Source organism: Propithecus coquereli, unplaced genomic scaffold (genome assembly GCF_000956105.1).
Source record: "Propithecus coquereli isolate 6110/MARCELLA unplaced genomic scaffold, Pcoq_1.0 Scaffold1764, whole genome shotgun sequence".
NCBI lineage: Eukaryota > Metazoa > Chordata > Mammalia > Primates > Indriidae > Propithecus > Propithecus coquereli.
This window is the reverse complement of record NW_012142346.1, coordinates 8,289-28,863: the sequence shown is the minus strand read 5'-3', so window position 1 is coordinate 28,863 and position 20,575 is coordinate 8,289. Positions and strand designations below refer to the sequence as shown.

The 20,575-nt window shown below is 52.9% G+C and overlaps 1 protein-coding gene across 2 annotated transcripts; it reads left to right on the top strand.

Annotated features, from left to right (window-relative positions):
- Positions 1-596: 596 nt before the first annotated feature.
- Positions 597-20,298, top strand: NT5M (5',3'-nucleotidase, mitochondrial). Of its 2 annotated transcripts, none has more exons than XM_012642174.1 (5): positions 597-872; positions 3,935-4,035; positions 7,888-7,948; positions 18,585-18,699; positions 20,085-20,298. In XM_012642174.1, the coding sequence occupies exons 1-5, from the start codon at positions 597-599 to the stop codon at positions 20,225-20,227; spliced, it is 696 nt and encodes a 231-aa protein (XP_012497628.1). In that variant the 3' UTR covers positions 20,228-20,298. The 2 variants fall into 2 exon arrangements, with proteins under 2 accessions (XP_012497628.1, XP_012497627.1); XM_012642173.1 differs by having other exon boundaries at positions 18,585-18,717.
- Positions 20,299-20,575: the final 277 nt, after the last annotated feature.

Here is a 20,575-nt window from a genome sequence, read left to right as displayed (position 1 = left end):
CTGGTTTTTTCTAAAGCTGTGTGATGTTCGCATGGCATTTGCCCTACTGTCAATCTCTCCCCAGACGCTCGCTATAACGCACAGAGGCTTTCAGAGTGCACATCACCCTGTTTCGGTTCCTCCATCCTATTGTCTGTCTCCCCTTCTAAACGGTAAGTTCCAGGATGGCTGGACCGTTGCCTATTTTGTTCCCAGCTGCACACAGTAAACGCTCAAGAAATGTCTAATGACACGGGCCTGCTCAGGCCCAGGGGCCAGGGAGAAGATGCGAGTGGAGAGCCGAGGAGTGGGGACGTCCCTGGGACATCCAGCACCCCAGTTAGTTCTCAAAGCCACGCCCCCCGGGCCCCGCCTACGCCGGGCGCGTGTCCCTTTAAGGGCAGCTGGGCCCGCTGCCGGCTGGAGCGCGCGCCGCAGCCTCGCTCTGGGGCTGGAGCCTGCGCGCCCGCGCCCCGCACCCCGCGCCCGCGCCCCCCGCGCCCCCCGCGCCCTAGCCGGCGGGGCTGCCCCTCCGTGGCGGTCATGTCTCCCGGTCGGCCCAGGCAGGGCGGCGCGGCCCAGGTCCCCGCGCCCACGCCGGGCGACTGCCAGGGGCCATGATCCGGCTGGGCGGCTGGTGTGCGCGGCGGGCCCGCGGCGCGGCGGTTCCCGCGGGGCGGCGCTGGGCGTCGCGCGGGCCGGGCCGGACGGGCGGAGCGGGCAGCCGCGCCCTGCGGGTGCTGGTGGACATGGACGGCGTACTGGCCGACTTCGAGGGCGGCTTCCTCAAGAAGTTCCGCGCGCGCTTCCCCGACCAGCCCTTCATCGCGCTGGAGGACCGGCGCGGCTTCTGGGTGTCGGAGCAGTACGGCCGCCTGCGGCCCGGGCTGAGCGTGAGCATCCCCCGCCCCGGCCCCGCGCCCGCGCGGGCGGGAAACGCGGCCGCCGTCCCAGCCCTGGGCCTGAGCATCCTCTGCGGGGGCTGTGGAGCCCCGGCGCCAGGTGACCTTGGGCGGGTCACCGCCCTCGCCTCGGGGTGGCCCTCTCGTAACATAGGGTCCGGGGACCCTGGGCAACAGCGCACTGGGAGGGCGAGTCCCGCGCTCAGGATCCGTTGGCTGCCGTCGAGGGCTTCTGAAAATGCAGGGAGTACAAAGCCTAATATGCCTGACGCTCCATCTTCGGCTGAGTTTTAAATTTTTGGTATATTTGGCTTCAAGTCATTTGTTAATTTTTAAAAATATAAAATAAACGTTACAAGTTAAGTCCTCTTTCACCCCTACCGCAGTGACATTCCCATTTCTTCCTCCCCATGAATTTGGTGGGTGCCTTTACCAGATTTTTTGCGTTTTTCCATGAAAGCATAGCTTGTAGTGATATTTGAGGGCCAGAGCTGTTGAGTGACTTTCCCGGCATCACGCCATGAGTCAGTGGTTTGTCCACCTCTTGGTTTGTCCCCTTGCAGTGCTGGCCCTGCTGAACTCCTGAGCTCACCTCTACCCCGAGTCCCTGAGGGATAGAGGGGAAATATCCAGGGAGGGACATTCCAGACAGCTTGGCTTGTAAATTTAAACAATTTTGAGGAAGGAGTAGGGGATTTTTGTCATACACAGACTTAAAGAGACTTGGTGTTTCTGGCTCCCTTGACTGGTCACCTAGGGTCACTGCCAGAGGATTTGATGCTGAGGAGGAGGAGGATGTTAGAGCCCATTTTGTAACCACAAGTTCTCTGCATCCGCTGTTCTGTGAGTAGACATGATTATCTCCATTGTGCAAATGAGGAAACTTGCCCCAAGTTCTATGCTAATAAGGGTCTCAAACCCAAGTTTGTCTGCCTCCCAAGCTCATTTAGCTTTCCCCACCCCAAAGTCCTCTTCTCTGTCCTGCTGTCTCTAACAAGTCATCTTTCTTCTGACTGCAAAAGGGCACCTTACCAATAATGTGGTTTGTTGAGGGACATATGTTAAAAGGGGAAACCAAGTGCCATTTGTTTTCACCAACACCAGGCACTTCAGAAGGTGACTTTCACAGAGCTCAGTATGCCCAGAGCTGATACCCAATGACAAACTTTAAACTGGAGAAAATGCCCTAGTAATGTCTGCAGCCTCAGCAATAGACTGCACTGCTCTGTGTGTGTTCATTTATAGGCAGCACACAGCACTGGAAGTCTGGGCACCGTATTTCCTCCCAAGAGCGAATTAGTGTGATGAAACTAAGCCCATCCCCAACGCTGAAAAGCATGATGGCTTTTCCTTTGTGCAGATTCTGTGCACACGGAGTTACCAGTTTCCAAGTACAAGGCAAAGGAACAGAGCTCACGGAGCAGTGAGGAGGGTGCTCTGGAGTGATCTGTTGATTTCCTCTGCTTCTGCTTCCCTTCCCGAGGCACAGCTCCCTGCAGAACATCCCTGGGGCTCCCCTTGGCCAAGCTGGCCCAGTGTCTGTGGTTAAAATAAAACAACCCAGCTTACGTAGGTGGCATATCCACTTCACAACATTCTGCTCTATCTGTGTCCCCTTTCATCTTCACAGTACTTTGGGACGTAAGCAGGACAGAGGTGGAAAGCAAAGCTCGTTTTAACTGACCCAAAATCTTAAACTGTTAGGATAGATGAACTGAGCCCAGAGAGGGCAAGTGCCTTGACCAGGGTTTCACAGCAAGTTAGTGTCAGGGAAGGAAGGGCTACTGAGAAGCTGACGTTACCTACAAGGTGTTTGATGCTGTGTATCTGTTATATCTTCGCAACAGCTGGAAGGAAGGAGTGGACTCCTAGCTCCATTTTATAGATAGGGAGAGAGGCTCGTTGATGCGGAGTGATCAACGCAGGGCCACATGGCAAGGGCCAGGACTTTCTAGCTCTACCCCTCCACACTATCTATATATGAACCAGAAGCCCTGAGTTCAAGTTTTGTCAGTGTCACCTCGAAGTGGCCTTGAAAAAAATCTTCCTTCTCTCTGAATTAGGTTGCAAGGATCAAATGTATTAGTAATAAGCACGCATTTGCTCAGCCGCTTATAGTTCACAAGAGCTCTGCTGGTATGATCTCAGCTTATCCTCCAGCCATAGATGTGACGGGTGTTGTTCTGGAAGGTACAGCTGCTGACCTGGCAGAGGTACTTCCCGCACCACACATGTGGGATTCAGGTTCCTACTTCTCAGAGGCTGAGATGTGTCTCCCTTCCCGTGTCACTTTTCCCTTGCCTGGCCCAGTGACAGAATGTGGAAAGGCGACAGCCTGGGAGTTGGGCCATAGGGTCCTCCTCCCAGCTCAGCCACTGGTGTGCTGTGTGACATCGTTTCCCCATTGTGAGCCTCGGTTTTCTCATATGTATAATGAGGGTCTAGATTTTTGCTTTCTAACTCTAAAAGCAGTGGAATCCCTTTTTTAAAAATGTACTTACCAGCACCACAACACATAAAGCAGATAAAAGCAGAGCTGTTCTGATTGATGTGGGGAGCAGCCTGGAGCCCCCCAAATTGTCCTTCCACCTTGCCTCCCCCTGTCCCCCTCCCCCATTCCCTACAGCACAACAGTGCCCGTAAGACTCTCTGAGTTCCCCAGCTCTCAAGTGTAACACCTCTGCTGCCACAGAAGACCTGGCCAGCCTCAGCCTCCATGATACTCTGGCCATTGGAATCAAGCGTAGCAAACACGTGGTTCTGGATGAGTGGCCTCAGGTCCCTGAGAGCTCCAGTGGGTGTGGGAATCCATGGCTCCGACACCTTATTGGGTCTCTGCTGGATCCCAACAGAAGTCAGATCCTTTCTGGAAAGGGTCCCGAAGCACACACAAACTCTGTGTGCTTTCTTCCCCAGGAAGTATGTCCTTGGGTGTTTTTGGGGGGTGAGAGGAATGTGGAACCCCCCCACTTCTCAGCCTTGATGTCCTCCTGAGGCGGGGACAGTGAGGTGCTGAGGACCTTGGAAGTAACTTGCTTTTCTCGACTTCTCAGGAGAAGGCCATCAGCATTTGGGAGTCAAAGAATTTCTTTTTTGAACTTGAGCCTCTGCCAGGGGCCGTAGAAGCTGTGAAACAGATGGCCAACCTGCAAAAGTAAGTCTGTCTTCCCAGCCCCACCTGTACCTTCTTCCTGCCATCATCCCTTCTCTTGCCTTCTGCTGCCTCCCCCTGCCCTCTCCCTTCCCTCTACTCAGCCCTGCACAGGGCTGTGTAAAACAAACTTGGTTTACACAGACTTGAGAAAATAGTGAATTTGATTTGATCTGGTTCACTGGGTGTTGAAACCTCATTTAGTCAGCCAGTACCTGAGAACTAACTGTGTTAGACGCTGTTGGCACCAGCGATTCAGACATGAGCAGAGCGTGGCCCTTGCTCTCATGGGGCATCCAGTCTAGCAAGAGCGGACATTCAACAAAGAATCACAAAGTGAAGATACTCACGGATTGTGCTAAGAGCCGAAGGAAAGGAGGTTTAGTGGGAAACCTCATTTAGAAAGGGTGGTTAAGGAAGGAGGAGCAGTATTGCTTGAGATATTTCTGTTTCGTTCTGGTAAAACGAGTGGTTCAATGGGCTAAAGCTCCCTCTGTAAGGTTTATTTCTAGACTTGGGTAACTTTTACTGGCCACAATTTTGTTTGAATTTATCAACCTGAATGACTAACATAAGGTATGTTTTGGCCTTCATTGTGCCATATAAATGCCTCCAAAAATTGTCCACTTTCAAAGTTCTAATATAAATAGGCATCAGAGACATAGAAAATGCTTAGAGTTTGAATTGAATTGTAGACTTTGTTTGCTCAGTAATTTATCTTTGGACTTGAGTCCAGGTCCTGCAAAGTCGTGTATTAATATTTTATTCTGGTTTGTGATATGAACTTGATTTACAGTGGGTCTGTAGCAGGCGCCTAGAGAGGCAAAGCATGTGTGTACAGCATTAGCACTTACACCCTTCAAAACTCTACTCACGGCCCAGGGTGGCACGTCCTGGCCCAGAGTCACACTGCTGGATTCTGGGGAGCCGTGTGGCACAGCGAGGCCCTGCAGGTTGATGCCCAGGCTCACTTCCTGCTCCTCCAGAATCTCACTCCCAGATGTTGGGCAAGTTATTAAACTTTCTGGGTCTCATTTCTTCATCTGTAAAATGAAGATGACGAGACAGTCCTCAGTATAGTGCCTGGTGCGTATAAGTACCCAGCGAATGCTAGCTGCTGCTCTTGCTATTCTGTGGGATTTAATAGGCATGCCACAGGAAAAGCAGTCTTGAGGCAAAACAGTATGGGAGACACTGAATTAATTAGGCTTCTTTACTGTAGAACTTCTCAGAGCTTTTAATTGCTCACGTGCATTGTGACACCTCATTAGGGTGGTAGAGAATGCAGCTTTCTTCAACAGTATTCTAGCATGGGAGCTTTTCTTCAGAGCTTCCCTATTAACACTTTTGCAGAAATTCCAGTTTGGGAAATGCAAGTGTAGACCATACCTGATGGTCCTTTTCCTCCATTTTTGCTCTTAACTTGGTAGAAGATTCCTGTGCTCGGTCGGTGTGCAAAGTCTGGAACCAGCGAGGGGTCTGTCAGGAACCAAGTGGATGCCGTGTGTCTGGGGTGAAGTAGGCGCTCCAAACACAAGAGTAGGCTGTTAGACTGGGACGCATCAGCACCTCCATGGTGTTTGCAGCCACAAGCCTGGGTGATAACCCCCAGCGGGGGTGCAGGTGGAGAGCCCCCGGGACCTAGAGCCAACCATCGGAGAGGAGCAGAGCACGGGGAGGCTGGGCTGGGTAGCCAGTGAGGCGCAGGCCAGAAGCCAGCACAGGACCAGTGGGGCTGAGTGCCCGGGAGGAGATGAGGAGGGTGAGGTGGGCACGGACACAGGGATATGCAGGTCCTTGCTGCCAACGAGCGACTTCTGCGGAGTGAAGGGGACGGAGCGTGGGCTGGAGTGGGTGAAGCAGGCACAGGAGGTGAGAACATGGGGTCAGCAAGTGGGGACAGTTTGTTGGGTAGATTATGCTGCAGGGAGTGGGTGTCAAGGTGTTGAATGTATGTATGTTTAAGATGCGAGGTGCTAGCACACGTGTGGATGAGAAGGAGGGAGTGTCGCAGGGCAAAGTCCCCGTGGAGGTAAGAGGGCTAGAATGCAGGCACGGGTGGAGGGCCGGCGGAGGGGGAGGAGGCTGCTTTCTCCTGTGTTGTGGGAAGGAGAAGAGATGAGCCCAGACACAGACAGGCCTCCAGATGGGGGCGAGGAGCACAGGGAGGAGTCTCATCTGCCCAAAGGTCCAGAAGGTCGAGGAAATGGCTGCTCTGGGAGCCTTGCCCGGAGCGCCCACAAGGGCACTGGCTTTGTGTCAGGAACTGAAGGGGAATCGGGTCCATCTGATGATGGGAATTTTCTTTTCTCCAGCAGCATTCAGTTGCTCGAGGCAAGTGGGAGAAGTTGGCTAGTCGGGCTCTTTCGGGGGCCTGGCCAAGCAGACCCCATGGAGGAAGAGAAATGCAGGCAGAGTGATTGTGGCAATGAGCCACAGAACCCCGGCTGGGCAAAGAGGAGCCGTGAAGCTGGGGTGAGAGGAGATGCTAGGACAGGGGCCTCGGTGGGCGTCTGTCCCAGTGAGGTAGGAGAATTGAGCACGTGATGCGAGAAGACGTTTGTCAGAGAGGCAAAGCCCGAAAGTGGGATTCCGGTGAAGTGATTCCAAGCTCCAGCGGTGACAGTGGGAGAGCTGCTGGTGACGGGGTGCGGGGAGGAATTCGGAGGCGAGCAGGCTAGGAACTGAGAGGTGAGGTGTTGGGTCTGCAGGTACGCAGTGTGTGTGGAACGTCACAGGGTGGTGACGGGTGGAGGGGCCGCTGCGAGCCAGCAGGTGGGGGGTGTGCGGGGCAGTACCTGGCCAGGGTAGATGGCAGCTGCCAGCTACCAGGAAGGGCGGAGGGGTGTGCCACACAGCGTGAGTGTCAGCAAAATCCAGGACTGGGAAGGAGCAATGGAGAAGGAAAATGCCTTCCTCACCTTCCATCTCTGAAGTTTGTGAGGTGTGGGGAGGAAACAGCTATCACTGGAGACCAGCCAGGGAGGCAGACCAGACCACTGTGTGAGGCCGGTTCCCGTGGGGGCAGGGCAGGACATCGGGAGAGGTGAGTATTTAGGGCAGGAGCAGCAGGTGCAAGGGGTGGCATGGTTGGCAGGAGTGCAGAGTCACACCCACGTCCCAGAGACCTGGCAGTCTCACCCAGGACGCTCACGAAGGAGAAGTTAGGAATGTAGTCTTCACAGGCTCAGTGAGGTGAGCCAGCAGGTGCGGGTTCCAGAGGCAAAGTGCGGCTTCCTGAGGAAGTTTGGGACTAGACCCCCGCGGGTAAGGGGCTGGGGCCCTTTGGGTGTGGGGGGAGCCGGCACCGTGACACCTGGCACCTGGGAGGCCCTTTGGATCAGTTCCCACATCACTTGAGCACAGAACCGCAGCCGTGGGGACTTGGTGTTCCTCACGCGGAGCCGAGGCCTGTCTCTAGGAGCTGCAGTGCTGGAGGCTGCAGCCCAGCGTGGAGCCGGCTCGTCCTCGGTGCTCCCCACGGCCAGAGCTTGCACATGTCACCGGAATTCTCTTACTCATAGATTTCTTTACTTACTACTTTGCATTGCATGAGGCCCTAGTCAGATGCTATAAGTCAGATGTCCACCTCTGAGCTAGCTGCCCGTGACCAGGATGGGGTCACACATGGGTGCTCAGGGCCATCAGATAGGACAGAAATGTAAGGTTGACATCTCTGGTGTGGAGATAACACAAGGCAGTGCGTTTCTCATCCCAGGTGAAGGGCTCAGGCTCTGAGAGGGCCCAGCCCCATGAAGGCAAGGTGGGTGGCCAAGGCCACAACATGGGTGGCAAAGTCCTGTGGTGGCTGAAGTTCGGGTCTCGCAGGCTCACTCTCCTTTCTCTTGTCGGCAGCACTGATGTCTTCATCTGTACAAGCCCCATCAAGATGTTCCAGTACTGTCCCTATGAGAAGGTAAGTCTGCATCTTGCTGGCCAGGCCTTACCCTAGGTGCCGCAGCCGGGGTGCTGGGCTCTGCATGCCTGTGCTGGCTGCTCTTGCTCCCCCAGGCCCCCTGCAGCACCAGCCTGGGGTTCCCAAGTGCCAAATGGGGCCTGGTTACAAGGTGGATTCTCTTGGGGGCACCCGTCCCCTCGACTAGCCCGGCCCCAAGCAGGCTTGTGAAGGATGCCGGGTGAGGACGGACTGGCGAGGGGCTGCAGGCATGTGGGCTTATTTCCATGAAAGTCTTACAAAGGAGAGACAGCTAAAGTTCATTTTTCTGTACACTTACTTTATTGTCTTTATTGAAAAGAATTAGAATTACACAAAATTGAAACTTCTCTGGAAACTGGGAACCTGTGGTTGCCAAACCACCCAGAGGAAAGTTCTGTTGCCCAGGAGGAGGGCACTCTTGCCAGAGGGGCATCAGGGCGTCCCCTGGGAACATCCCAGCAGCTCTTCCCAGGCTCAGAAAGGAGGGGTTTTGTGCCAGAGCCTCCCTTGCTCGGGGGCTTCAGACCTTCAGGCTGAGTCTGTCAAGTGTCTTCCCATGACCTTTCCTCCTTCGACCTCATATTAGAAACTAAGTTTACACACTCAGCCAACATTACGGCCTTCCGTGTGTGTCAGTGGGAAGGGAGCCCACGCTCAGTGAACAGTTACCCTGGCACTATGTGGGCGCTTGGTGCCACCATGTCATTGAGTCCTCACTACACCCTGTCATCCAGCAGTTACCCTAACCCCGTTTGACACCCAAGGACCATGCGTTCAGTTAAACTCAGGAGGGGAAGTGTCTCCCCCACAGTTAGTAAGTAAGGAGTTGGGAGTGCAGGCCAAGCCCACTATTCCGGGCAGAGCAGTGATCCCAAAGCGAGCTCCCCAGACCCACAGGGTTGGCACCCCCTGGAGACTTGCTAGAAGTCAACATCTTTTGGCCCCATCCCGAACTTCTGAATGAGAAACCCTGGCAGTAGCAATGATGGCTTGTGAAGCCCAGCAGGTGATTCTGATGTACCCTCAAATTTGTGAGCTATGGGGCTGGAGTCCCTGTTTCAGCTACAGTTTCACTGGGTGGTCAGGGTGGTTGTCTAGCACTCACGACAAGATGACTCTCGTTCATCCATTCCCATGCATTCAAATATCCCCTTTGTGCCGGCTGTCCCACTGCGTAGCCCCAGCCCGGGCTGCCCTTGGAGCTCGACACAGCTGACAGGTCTGTGCCGAGGCACTGGTCTCCTGTGCACATCCATCCTTCCCTCCAGGGTCTGTCAACCCTCCTTAGGCCAGAGGTCGGGAGCCATCCTGCTGACACTTTGCTCCTAAGCCTCATGTCCAGGGCATCGGGGAGTCCCATCTCCTGGGGGTTCTATTTCTAGGATGCGTGGCATCTGTCTGCTTCTCTGTCTCCCCATTGCACCAGCTTAGCGTTTCCTCCCAGAACTCCTGATACCACCTCCTAAACTGTCCTCTCCTTTCAGTTCCACGCAGGGCTGACAAGGCCTTTCATACAGCAGATCACATCAGCGCCCAACTTAAAACCTCTTCGTGGTTTCCCGTTAAAACCACGTATACAAACTGCTGCCCACGACCTACAGGGCCTGCCTCCCTCTCCACCCACAATGCCCCTCGGCCCAGTTTCTTGAGCCCTTGGCTTGGACTGTCCCCTCCCGCCCTGCAGGCCTGGTCCCGTCTCATCCGTGAGGCCTCAGCATATTTAAGTATGTTCTTTCTCTGCCTTGTTCCATCTCCTGGCCGTGTGTCCCATATAACACTTCCCACTGTTTGAAACGGGGTTGTGTCTTCGTCTGTGGCTTGTTCTTTGCCTGTCTCCCCACGAGCCTGTGAGACACGCGAGGGCCGGGGCGCTGGCCATCCTGCTCGCTGCCCACCCCAGGCTGGCGTGCCTGGCATGCTGCGAGACTCACTATTTGTGGTTGGATGAATAGATTCATTTGTTCAAAAGAGTCATCAGACACCTGTTGGCAGTGATGCTTGCCATCTGTTTGGCACCTTTGACATGCCAGGCACTATCCTTTTATTAGCACTTTTGAGGCTTACGACAGCTCCCTGTGAAACAGCAATGCTCTTCTAATTTGACAGATGAAGAAATTGAGGCTCAGAGAGCTGGGGCAGCTTGTTTACTGGGTCTAAGGATTGTGCATCCAGTGGGTCCTGGTCTAAATCTCTCCGTCCCAGAGCCTGTGCCTGCAGCCACTGTGTCCTGCAAGTAGCACCCAGTCATTGGGGAGGATTCAGAAAAGGACGCATTTAAGAGGAGACAGACGTCAGTTAGGACTCTTCAGTCAAAAGCAGCATGGATAGCCTCTGGCTAACTTGAACAAGGCTAGGGTTTATTAGAGGGATGTTGGTTTGTTCAGAGAGTCTGAGGGAAACCTGAAGAAGCAGTCTCAGACAACAGGGCCCAGAACCCGAAGACGGTCTGTCCAGCGTAGATGCTCCTAAGATGCTCGAGCTCCGTTCTGTCCGTCTGCAGGTTTCATCGCCTGAGATTCATAGTTCCAGGGGAGAGAGGCCCATCAGCTGAGCCTGAGTGCTGACCTAGGGCATCCTGACAGATGCTGCTGATGGCAGAGGGGCAGCTTTCCAGAGAAAGATTGAGGTGTCGTCACCAAAAGAAGGGGCACAGTGATGGCGGATGTCCTGGTCAAACTAGAGAAGAAAGGGAACGAAAGCCCACATTGGCAATCCTACCACCTAGAGATGGAGACACTGTTGACACTTTGATTCATTTCTTTCTAGTTTTAACTTTGATGCATATTAAATATGATATGTATATTTTAACAAAATTTAAGTTTCATATGGTTTAGTATCCTTTTTGCTTGATAATTTTATATTTTTAGGCTTTTTTTGTTTGTTGTTTGGTTTTTTTACTGGCTCAGTTTTGGGTATTGACAGCCTTTTTTCTGTCATCAAACACTCTTCTTCAAAAATGTGATTGTTAATAGCCAAAGACGTCGTGTAAAGTCTTTGTATGATCATGTCCTGAGGGTGAATTCCAGGAAATAGAATTTCTGCACAAGGAAAGGTAGGGTTCTGGCATGTATTACACGGAAAGTTGTGGCCATTTCCACTGTCCCAGAAATGGGGACAGAGGCCCCCCACAACCCTACCAGAGCCAGGCTGGGCCACATGGGGTCCTTGGACAGAGGAAGCGTGACGCCAAGCAAAGACACAAAGACGGGAATGTGCGGAGTGAGAAACTGAGGGTGAATTTTGTTGGCTGGTGGTCACAGGGACTGGCTAGAAAGCAGGGTTGGGAGAGTTAAGTGTATTAGCTCTTCCAAAGTCTCCCAACCATTGTCATGGACAGCCACACTACCACCTTTTAATCCGGGTTAAGACAAAGGGACCGTGTGAGTAAGGTGTGAGTAGGATGAAGGTCACTCCGACCACCTCCTCGCCCACCACCCATCGCCTGTCCCAGCCTGCAGAGGATGCTTCTCCCTGAAGCTGGCCATGGCCCGGGACAGGCGAGTGTTAACAGGTGCTCTGCTACCCGGGGGTGGTGTTGAGGGGCTGGAGGCTGGTCTCAGGACGTGTCTGCACAGGACGGATCTGCTGCCTCCATGGTAGCCCCAGCCTGGGTTCACCCACAGAGTTCTTCTCCCAGCCCCTGTCCACTGAGCAGGATCAGCCTTTGGTGCCAGAGCGGGAGCTTTTCCCCTTGGTTGATCTCCACTCGAGACCCAGGCAAAGGAGGGGGACCGAATTGCTATGAGCTCACCTCCTTATCATATGTAGGGGGTCAGAGGTCGGTTACATTCAGGTCATCAGAACCTTCTGCCTGGCTGGAGCTCGCTGACATTTTAGACCCAAATTTAGCTCAATAATAGCTAACTTTTATTGAGTTGATAGTATGCATAGGCAGGGACTTTCCTTGTAGTGATCTATCTTACCTTCATAATAGCTCTACGAGGTAGATGCCGTTATTATCCCCATTTTACAGACAAAAAAACTGAGGCGCAAAGAGGTTCAGCCACTTGCCCAAGATCAGCAGCAGGAAAGTGGTGAGTCGGACTCCAGAGCCTGCACCGCACTCTTCGGGCTGCCTCTCCTGCCTGCACCTGACTTAGAACTCAAAACACGATTTGTACTTTTTTTCCCCCAAGGAGAGATTTTTAAAAAATCCGTGGTACATTCTTCATTTACAGGCATGACATTCGACTCTGTCTAGTTCAGCCAGGGCAGTAATCACAAGCTGAATGAAGTGTGGTGCTTGGATGTACAATAGAACACGTTCTTTTAATTTGAAGCTTGGTTTCCAGATGACATGTCTGCCAGATTTGATGTTGCTTTTAAGAATAAATGTCAAAAATTCCCACTCCATCATTGAGCCCCTTCCTTTAACCTCAAATAAAAGTGTAGACCACTTTTCGAACTTAAGAAAATAATGAATTAAATTTCTTTGTACATTTCACACCGAATTGTCCAGCTGCCCCGGGCCTGTGGACCTCTGTGAGACCTACGCTGAAAGGCTCAGCACTGTCTCGTGGCCCGTGGAGAAGCCCTGGTTCTGTTAGGGGCAGCGTGGGAGCTGCTCCTGGATTGCCGTCCGCCCCCCACTCCCCTGTCGTCTGTCACTGGGGCTCATGGCGTGTATCTGGCCCATACCAGTATTTATAAAAAATTGACTGTTCATGCTAATTGGTCCAGGGTTTCTTTCTGGGGTAGTAGAAACATCTTGGAATTAGATAGTGGTAATGGTCACATAACATTGTGGATACACTAAAAACCACTGAATTGTTTGCTTTAAGTTAGTGAATTACATCTCCAAAAAAATATCAGCTGCTCAGATGGCTAATAGTTCCAAAACTAACCCTACTCTTCTAGTTAGATATGGTCACTGAATCATCATAATAGGGATTTTGGACAAAAGGGTGTGACACCTTTAAAGGGTCCTAGGTATGGTATTTTTCAAATTGTGTTGTTCAGTCCTTCCACACCTGCACCCCCCATCCCTGACGTGAGCCTGTCCCAGGATCTGCTCATCTGAGTGGAGCAGGACTCCGGGGAGGGTCCCGTCCAGCATTTGCAAAGCAAGGACCGTGTTTAGCTGAGGAGTCTCCATTTCTGATCTGCACACTTGGTGCTGGGCCTGTGAGCCCACGAGGCTCAGGGAGGGGGGAGGCGGGGTGGGGAGCTGCCTGGTGTCTGCCCCCCGTCCCTTTCCAGCCCTGTCCTCTTTAGCATCCACCTTTTCTCCTGCATCTTCTGGGTAATCACTGAACTCCTGGCTCTCGCGGTGCTTGGTTCATGGACTCACTGCCCGCACCCCTGGGTCTTGGAGAGAGCATCTTTCCCGGGAGTCTTTCGAACAATTCTTTAGCTGCCTGTAGTTTGGATTCTGTTTCAGGCATTTTTTCAGATTCTGGCTTAGAACGACAGACGGCACCATTTTACACTTGGGTAATTTTTCGTTCATTTGGCCTGAACTGTTTTATCCCCAGTGTTTTCAGGAAACGAAATGTTCAGCAGGTGAAAAATGAGCAATTCTTCTCTTCCAAAACAGCCACTAACAAAGATGACAAATGATTCCTTGTCCAAGTCTAGCTTTATCCTCAGAGGGTTCCTCCGAGGCAAAACTGAGCTGAAGGCACACCCCCACCCTGGCAACGTGGCGACTCCATGCACCCTCATCACCCAGACCCCACAGCCTACACCAGGGTCTGCTCTGGGTGTTGTACCTTCTATGGTGTTGATAACGGGGGAGGCTGTGCGTTTGGGGCAGGGGGTAAATGGGAACTCTCTGTACCTTCAGCTCAGTTTTGCTGTGCACCTGAAACTGCTCTAAAAAATAAATTCTGTTTTTTAAAAAACCCACAATGAATGAGAGTTCCTTTTGCTCCATATCATTGCTAGCATTTGGTATTGTCACGGTTAGATTTGGGCCATTCTGATAGATATGTAGTGGTACCTTGTTGTTGTTCTAATTTGCATTTCCCTGATGACTAATGATGTTGAACATCTTTTTAAGCAAATAGCCCTCCTTATATCTTCTGTGATGACGTGTTCAAACCTTTTGCCTGTTTTTTCACTGGGTTGTTTGTATTGAGTTGTGAGATTTTTATATATTCTAGAAACGAGTACTTTATCAGATAATGTGTTTTACAAATATTTTCTCCCAGTGTGTGATTTGTCTTTTCATTTTAACAGTGTCTTTTGAAGAATGGTTTTACACTTTTAGCTTTTATTTTTAGATTATGATCCATGTTGAATTAATTTTTGTTTATGGTAGGAGGTAAAAATAGAGGGTTTTTTGGTTGCTGTTGTCGTCTTTTGCATGTGGATCCAGTTGTTCCTCTGTTGGAAAGGCCTTCCTTTCCTGGTTGACGTATCAAACTATCTTGGTACCTTTGGGCCCATTTTTGAAATATATCCTGTTCCGTTGATCTGAATGTCTGACTTAATGTAAACACCACACTGTCTCAATTACTATAGTTTTATAGCAATTCTTGAACATAGTATGAGTTTTCCAAAAAATTCTTTGTTTTAAAAATTACTTCAGCTATTCTAGTTCCTATATTGATATAGAAGGTTTAGAACCAGCTTGTCAGTTTCTACAAAGAGTCTGGTGGGAATTGAATTGCAGTTACATCGTAGGTATAAAGCTGAACAATATTGAATCTTCTGATCTATGGGCACACATATATCTTCATTTATTTAGCAATGTTTTGTGTGTGCTTTCAGTGTACTGGTCTTGCACATATTTTGTTAAATTTGTCACTATTTCATGTTTTTTTGGGCATAGAGCCTATCTTTTTTAATTATAATTTTTTTGTTGTGGGAAATACACATAACATAAATTTACCATTTTTGCCATTTTTAGGTGTACAGTTCAGCCTATTTCATTTTTTATTGTGAATGGTATTTTTTGTTTAATTGCAATTTCCAATGTATAGAAATATAAGTGATTTTTGTGTACTGACCTTGTAGCCTGCTACATTGCTAAATTAGTAGTTCTAGTTGCTTTTTTGCAGATTATTTGAGAATACTAAAGTTTAGCTGTAATAATTACATTTATTTAGTATTTGATATGTACCAGCATTACTCTAAGTGCCCTACACAAATTTTATCTATTTTATTTTATTTTATTTTATTTATCATACCAATAACATTTGAGGAAATTGAGCTCAGGAGGTTCGATGGCTTGGCTTGAGGACCCACAGCTTGTATCTGTCAGAGCTCCGGGGGTGGGGGAAGTGGCTGTTTTGGAAAAGAAGAGTTGCTCATTTTTCACCTGCTGAACATTTAGTTTCCTGAAAACACTGGGGATGAAATAGTTCGGGCCAGATGAACATAAAATGACCCGAGTGTAAAATGGCTGGGGTCAGACCAACAGCTAGAGTCCTTTCTCTGCATGCTTTCTGTGTGCCAGCTGCAGTGCTGAGACTTCACGCACGTTTCCCGCGGAATCCCTGAGGAACCCGCGAGGTAGATAGCGTTGTCATCCCCGCTTACCCTGCATGGGCTGGGCGGTGCTGAGTAAGAGACTCCTGACACCTGTTTAGAAGTAGCAGCGCCAGTGCTCACGCCCGTGCTCTGCAAGGCTCGTACAGGAGGGTGCAGTGGTGAGGGCTCTGCCGCTTGAGTCACTGGCCCTCTCTGAGCCTCAGTTTCTTTATTTGCACGGAATCTGTTCATCACTGTTGCTGTGTGTGTCATTTTCCTAAATGAACCTTTCCGCAAAGAGACTCCATTTGTGGTCTGCATACTGGCGCTGGCCCAAGTTGAAAGAAACACAGACGTTGGGTGTGTGATTGGAAACTTGCATGGCAATTTGGCAGTGACGCAGCATCCAAGCACATGATTTGATTTCATATCTAACAAAAGTGTTGGTCACAATGCATTGGAGATTAAGAAAAAAACCAAAACTGGTCTTTTTCATAGATGGTTTGTGCAACATGGCTCTAAGGGATCCCCTTGGACTAGCATGAAATCGTGTCTCCTCCCCAAGGCCCAGTCCCAGCGGCACCCAGCCCTGCCCAGCACCCTGGCCCTTCTCTTACTGTGCCCTGATTCTGTGTCTAGCCATACTCCAGGGCTTTCTCCTGTGCCCCAAACACCTGAGCACGCACCTGCCATCGAACGTTGGTGTTTCCTGTTCCCTCTGCCTGGAGTGTTCTTGCCCACTTGTGGAGAGCAGTCTCCCTTGTTGTTGGGGTCCAGCGCAGATGCCGCCTTCTCAGAGGCCTTCACTGCCCCCCACCCCACCGGCCCTCTGCCACAGCTCCGTGTTTGCTGCGGCGCCTGGTCCCACTGGAGCTGGTGTGTCTGTAGGTTGCCTGCCTCCTCATGCTAGAACGCAGGCTCTGTGAGTCTCTCCATTCCTAGAATGTGCCTCACACGACGCTGGTTGAATAACTGCATGAATAAAGAAAATTCGGCTGCTTAGAAGGCTTAGATAAGTTGATGCACGCTGTACTGCCCATGGAGTAGGTACACCAGAAGTGAGAGCCCCACACCAACCCCTCTGTTCCTTCCTCGACTCCTCCACCCAGGCCCATGTGGGGCCGCCCTCACCCTGGCCTTGCAGTGCCGCTGTCTGTGGCGTGGAGCCGGGCGGAGGCCCTCAGCCTCGCCAGGCGGACAGTCCATCTGCCTGTGGCATGGTTACTGGACCCTCACTCAGCCGTTTTGTGGACTGATGGCCTGCTGCTATTTTATAATGGGGGATTGTCCTGAGAAGATGGCCAGCAGGTCCCTGCAGGGCCACCCTGCGATCTTGGCCATGAGGCCTTTAGAATCAGAGCACCCTCCCTCTTGGGAAGGGCTGGCCAAAAATGACCCATATCTTCCTCATACACATGTTAATTGGCTTCTTTGGTCATTTCAACAAATACTCATTGAGATATGGTCCTTGTCCTCAGGAATTTATACTCTAGAGGGGCAGATGTGAAACAGCAATTATACAAATACATAGCTACATTTGTGACCACTGCTGGGAAGGACAATTAGAGTGTGACGGTCACGGAAGGCTGAGAAGGTGACAGCTTTAGGATGAGAGCTCACTGGCTGGAATTAGGGGGGTGTGCACACACCTGTGTGTGTGTGTTCCCTCGTGTGTGCATGTGTGTGTGCACGTGTGTGAGTATATCCTGAAGGAGTGTTGCAGTCAGAGGACAGGGCTTCTGTGAAGCTCCTGAGCAGGAACAAGCATTAACAGAGCGCAGAGATGCAGAGAAGGCCATCGTAGTGGGCGTGGCAAGGGAGGCAGCGCCCAGAGAAAGGCGAAGCTAGGACCTCGGCAGGGCCGGGCCAGCCCGCTCTGCAGACCCAGCCTGCTCTCTGTGCTCCTGCCTGTTGGCATGTCGTGGAGGGCTGTGTGCAGCATGGGTGGGGTCCACCCACCTCTGTGCAGTGAGGCTCCTGGAGCACGGACTTCACAGGGCTGTGGGGAGGCTCAGCGCTCCACCCTCCCACCAGAAGAAAGCCACACCGCTGCACGGCGTCCCATCCCTGGTCTCACACGGGTAACGGGGCCAAAGAGTTCAGGGGCCTGCTTGGGGGTGCAGCAGGAAGGCAGCAGACATGCTGAGCTCCCTTCCCGGGCTGGGGAGCGTCTGTTTGTTCTCCACGCAGGAACCAGAGGAGCTTTGGAACAGAGCGCATCCCATCCTGCCCCCGCTGCTGGTTAGAATCCATAGTTGTAACAGGGTCTGTGAGTTAAGGTGTCTGATTGCAAATGGCAGAAGTCTAGAAAGGTATTGAAAGGGCCTCTCGGTGGCTAGAGACTGAGCTTGTGCTGGGCAGGGCCGGGCTCACTGGGTGCCTGGGCCCAGGCTGCACTGGGGTGGTGGGAGCAGCCAGGGCACACGCCCTGTAGGAAGCAGGTGACTCCCCCGGGAGCTGAGGAAAGGGAAAGGATGTTGAGAGCTCACCAGCAGCCAGAGGGTGCCCGTGGCTCGCCAGGCCCCAGTCTGATTCCTGCCCCGAGTGACAGAGCCACCATGCGCTCCAGCTCCCCAGCCTTCTGTCTGCCAGGACACACCCTGCAGCACCCAGAGCATCCTCTGCCTGCAGTGCGCCCCTGTGCAGCTTGCTTGTTGCTTCCAAAGAAGCCTTAGCTCACGTGTGGCTTCTCCCAGCCCCTGGAGCCTTCTTGGTAGCCCTGTCCTTGGATTTATGTAATCAATGGTTTAAATGCCCCTTTAACGTTAATAGCTGTCTCCTCTGGGCTGTGAGCTTCCTGAGGGCAAGGACTGCTTTTTTTGTCTTGGTTTTCTTTGCCTTACAAAGCATTGCCAAAGCCCGCTGGGGGCAGGGAGGGGGTTTCAGTGGCCGATGCTCTCTCCTCTGCTCTGTGTGAGGTCGTGCTGTGCAGTAGTATCAGGCGCATGCGGGTCAGTGCTGGGTTTGAGTCATGACTCTGCTGCTTTCTAGACGTGGACCAGTCACAGCGAGCATCGGCTTCCTGGGCTGGCAAGTCCCCTCCTGCACAGAGCTGCTGGGGCTGAGCCTCAGTGTCAGCTGTTAGCCGAGGTTCTCGGCTAGCCCGTTCCTGGGGAATGCCTGGCTGTCCCCAGCTCTTGGCCTGCTCCCAGGTCCGATGTCACTTTCTTCTCACCCTCTGCCCCCTGTTCACCTCCAGTACGCCTGGGTGGAGAAGCACTTTGGCTCGGACTTTCTGGAGCAGATTGTGCTGACCAGAGACAAGACCGTGGTATCTGCTGACCTTCTCATAGACGACCGGCCGGACATCACAGGCAAGTGGCCTGTGGCAGGCGAGGAGCACGTGGGGAGGACCCAAGCCTTGCACCCTCTTCTAAGCAGTCACCTCCCAGCTGCCTCCTGCCCGCCCCACTGAGTCACCAGACGTTTGCCAGGCAGTGAGCCTCTTCCCCACTGGGAGGACAAGGTTCCCTCAGCACCCCTGGGAGTCGGGAGGAGTGGGTGCCCAGCCGCAGGGCAGCCCGACGGGCAGCCTTAGGTGTGTCACTTCACACCCCAGAAGCCTCACCTTCCTCATGTAACGTGAAGGCTGGACTCTGGCTTCCAAACGTTTCTTCCAAATGCAGCAAAGCCTTGTTTTTCACAAAAGCAGTTTGGACTGGCCCAGTCTATGACGGGAAAGCAGGGCAGTTTCTCTGTTCGCAGGTGGTGTGGGAGCCGTGCTTGTCCTTTTGCTTACAGATGATCCCAGAACAAACAGACCGCTCAGCCCTGAGTAGCCTAGAGAGGAGAGGGGACATGTATTGGTTCACTAGGGCTTCGGGCATGGCTGAATCCAGGGTTCAAGCAGTGTCACTCAACATTCGGTTTCTTTGTCTCCTGGTCCTGCTCTGCCCTGTGTGCCGGCATCAGGGCGGGCTGCCGCCTCCTGGTAGCTGTCAGTAGTTTTAGCGTTACAGCCTGTTCTTTTAGACACCCCAGTGGGAAAATACAGAACATTTCTTCCCTAGTGGTTTTGGAACTGGCTTGGGAAACATGCCCATCTCTAATTCAGTCACCACGTTCAGAGGGTGGGATCCACGGGTGTCCCCCCAGCCCCTCCTAAACCATGCGGTCTCCCGGGGAGAGTCAGGGCAGCAGTTGCCAGCGACCTTTAGGGCCCAGACACCTGCTTGCCTTCCATCTCCAGGCACAAGGGGGAACGGGTGGGGTGGGGGAGGCCTGTGTGAGGAGCTGCGGGCAGGGCCTGACCCTGGGGGGGCAGTATCCCACCAGTGGCACTGGTGTGGACACGAGGATTGATGCATGGGGAGGCTCTGGGGCCTGTGGCCACCAGCCGGTGAGCTGCAGAGCTGGGCAGCCTGGCCTTTCCCCACCCCCACTCCTACCCGAGCCAGCAGGACTGTGCGGCAGAGAGGGGTGGGCAGGGTGAGCACAGCCAGGTGAGCGTGAGGGCGCTGCAGCGTGCTGGCTCGGCTCACTTCCCCGGCGGTGAGGGCGGGAAACTGTCCACTGAGCGCTCGACTGTGCTGTGCTGAGCACTTCACGTGGGGCAGGTGCAAGTGCAGTCACCGCTGTACAGATGATGAAACAGTCTCGGTGAGGCAAGCTGCCTCCCTGGGGACAGCCAGCCAGTCCTCGGTGGCTGAGCTCCAGGGCCCCCAACCACTGGACTGAAGTGCCGCTTTCCCACCCACAGGGGCTGAGCCAAACCCCAGCTGGGAGCACGTCCTGTTCACCTCCTGCCACAACCAGCACTTGCAGCTGCAGCCTCCCAGCCGCAGGCTGCACTCGTGGGCAGACGACTGGAGGGCCCTGCTGGACAGCAAGCGGCCCCGCTGAGCTGCACTGTGCCTTGGGCTTCTCCGCAGGGCCCTGGTCTCAGGGCTTCCTGCTCAGGCCTGTGGAGCCAGTGCTCTGGGGTCGAGGGTCCCTCCTGGACACTGGGGGCAAGATGACCTGCTGTTGCAAGTCCCCTCCCTTTCCCAGCCCTGCCAGGCCTTAACCTGATCTCAGGGCAGAGTTGGGCCCTATGGGCCCGTAGACACAGACATGTGCTCCCAGGCAGTTTGAGCTGACCTCAGGCAGCGGGCCCCAAGCTGCCAGGGGCCCAGGGGCCACTGTTCCCTCTCTACTTCCTAGGTAAGTCCCCCGAGGCATTGGGGGCACCCACTTTGCAGGGTCTGCAGC

Bases quoted from the DNA above. Each gene is read 5' to 3' on its own strand.
- NT5M (XM_012642173.1), top strand. From the start codon at position 597: ATGATCCGGCTGGGCGGCTGGTGTGCGCGGCGGGCCCGCGGCGCGGCG. The intron at 873-3,934 runs GTGAGCATCCCC...TCGACTTCTCAG, and splicing joins GCCTGCGGCCCGGGCTGAGC to GAGAAGGCCATCAGCATTTG. The intron at 4,036-7,887 runs GTAAGTCTGTCT...TCTTGTCGGCAG, and splicing joins CAGATGGCCAACCTGCAAAA to CACTGATGTCTTCATCTGTA.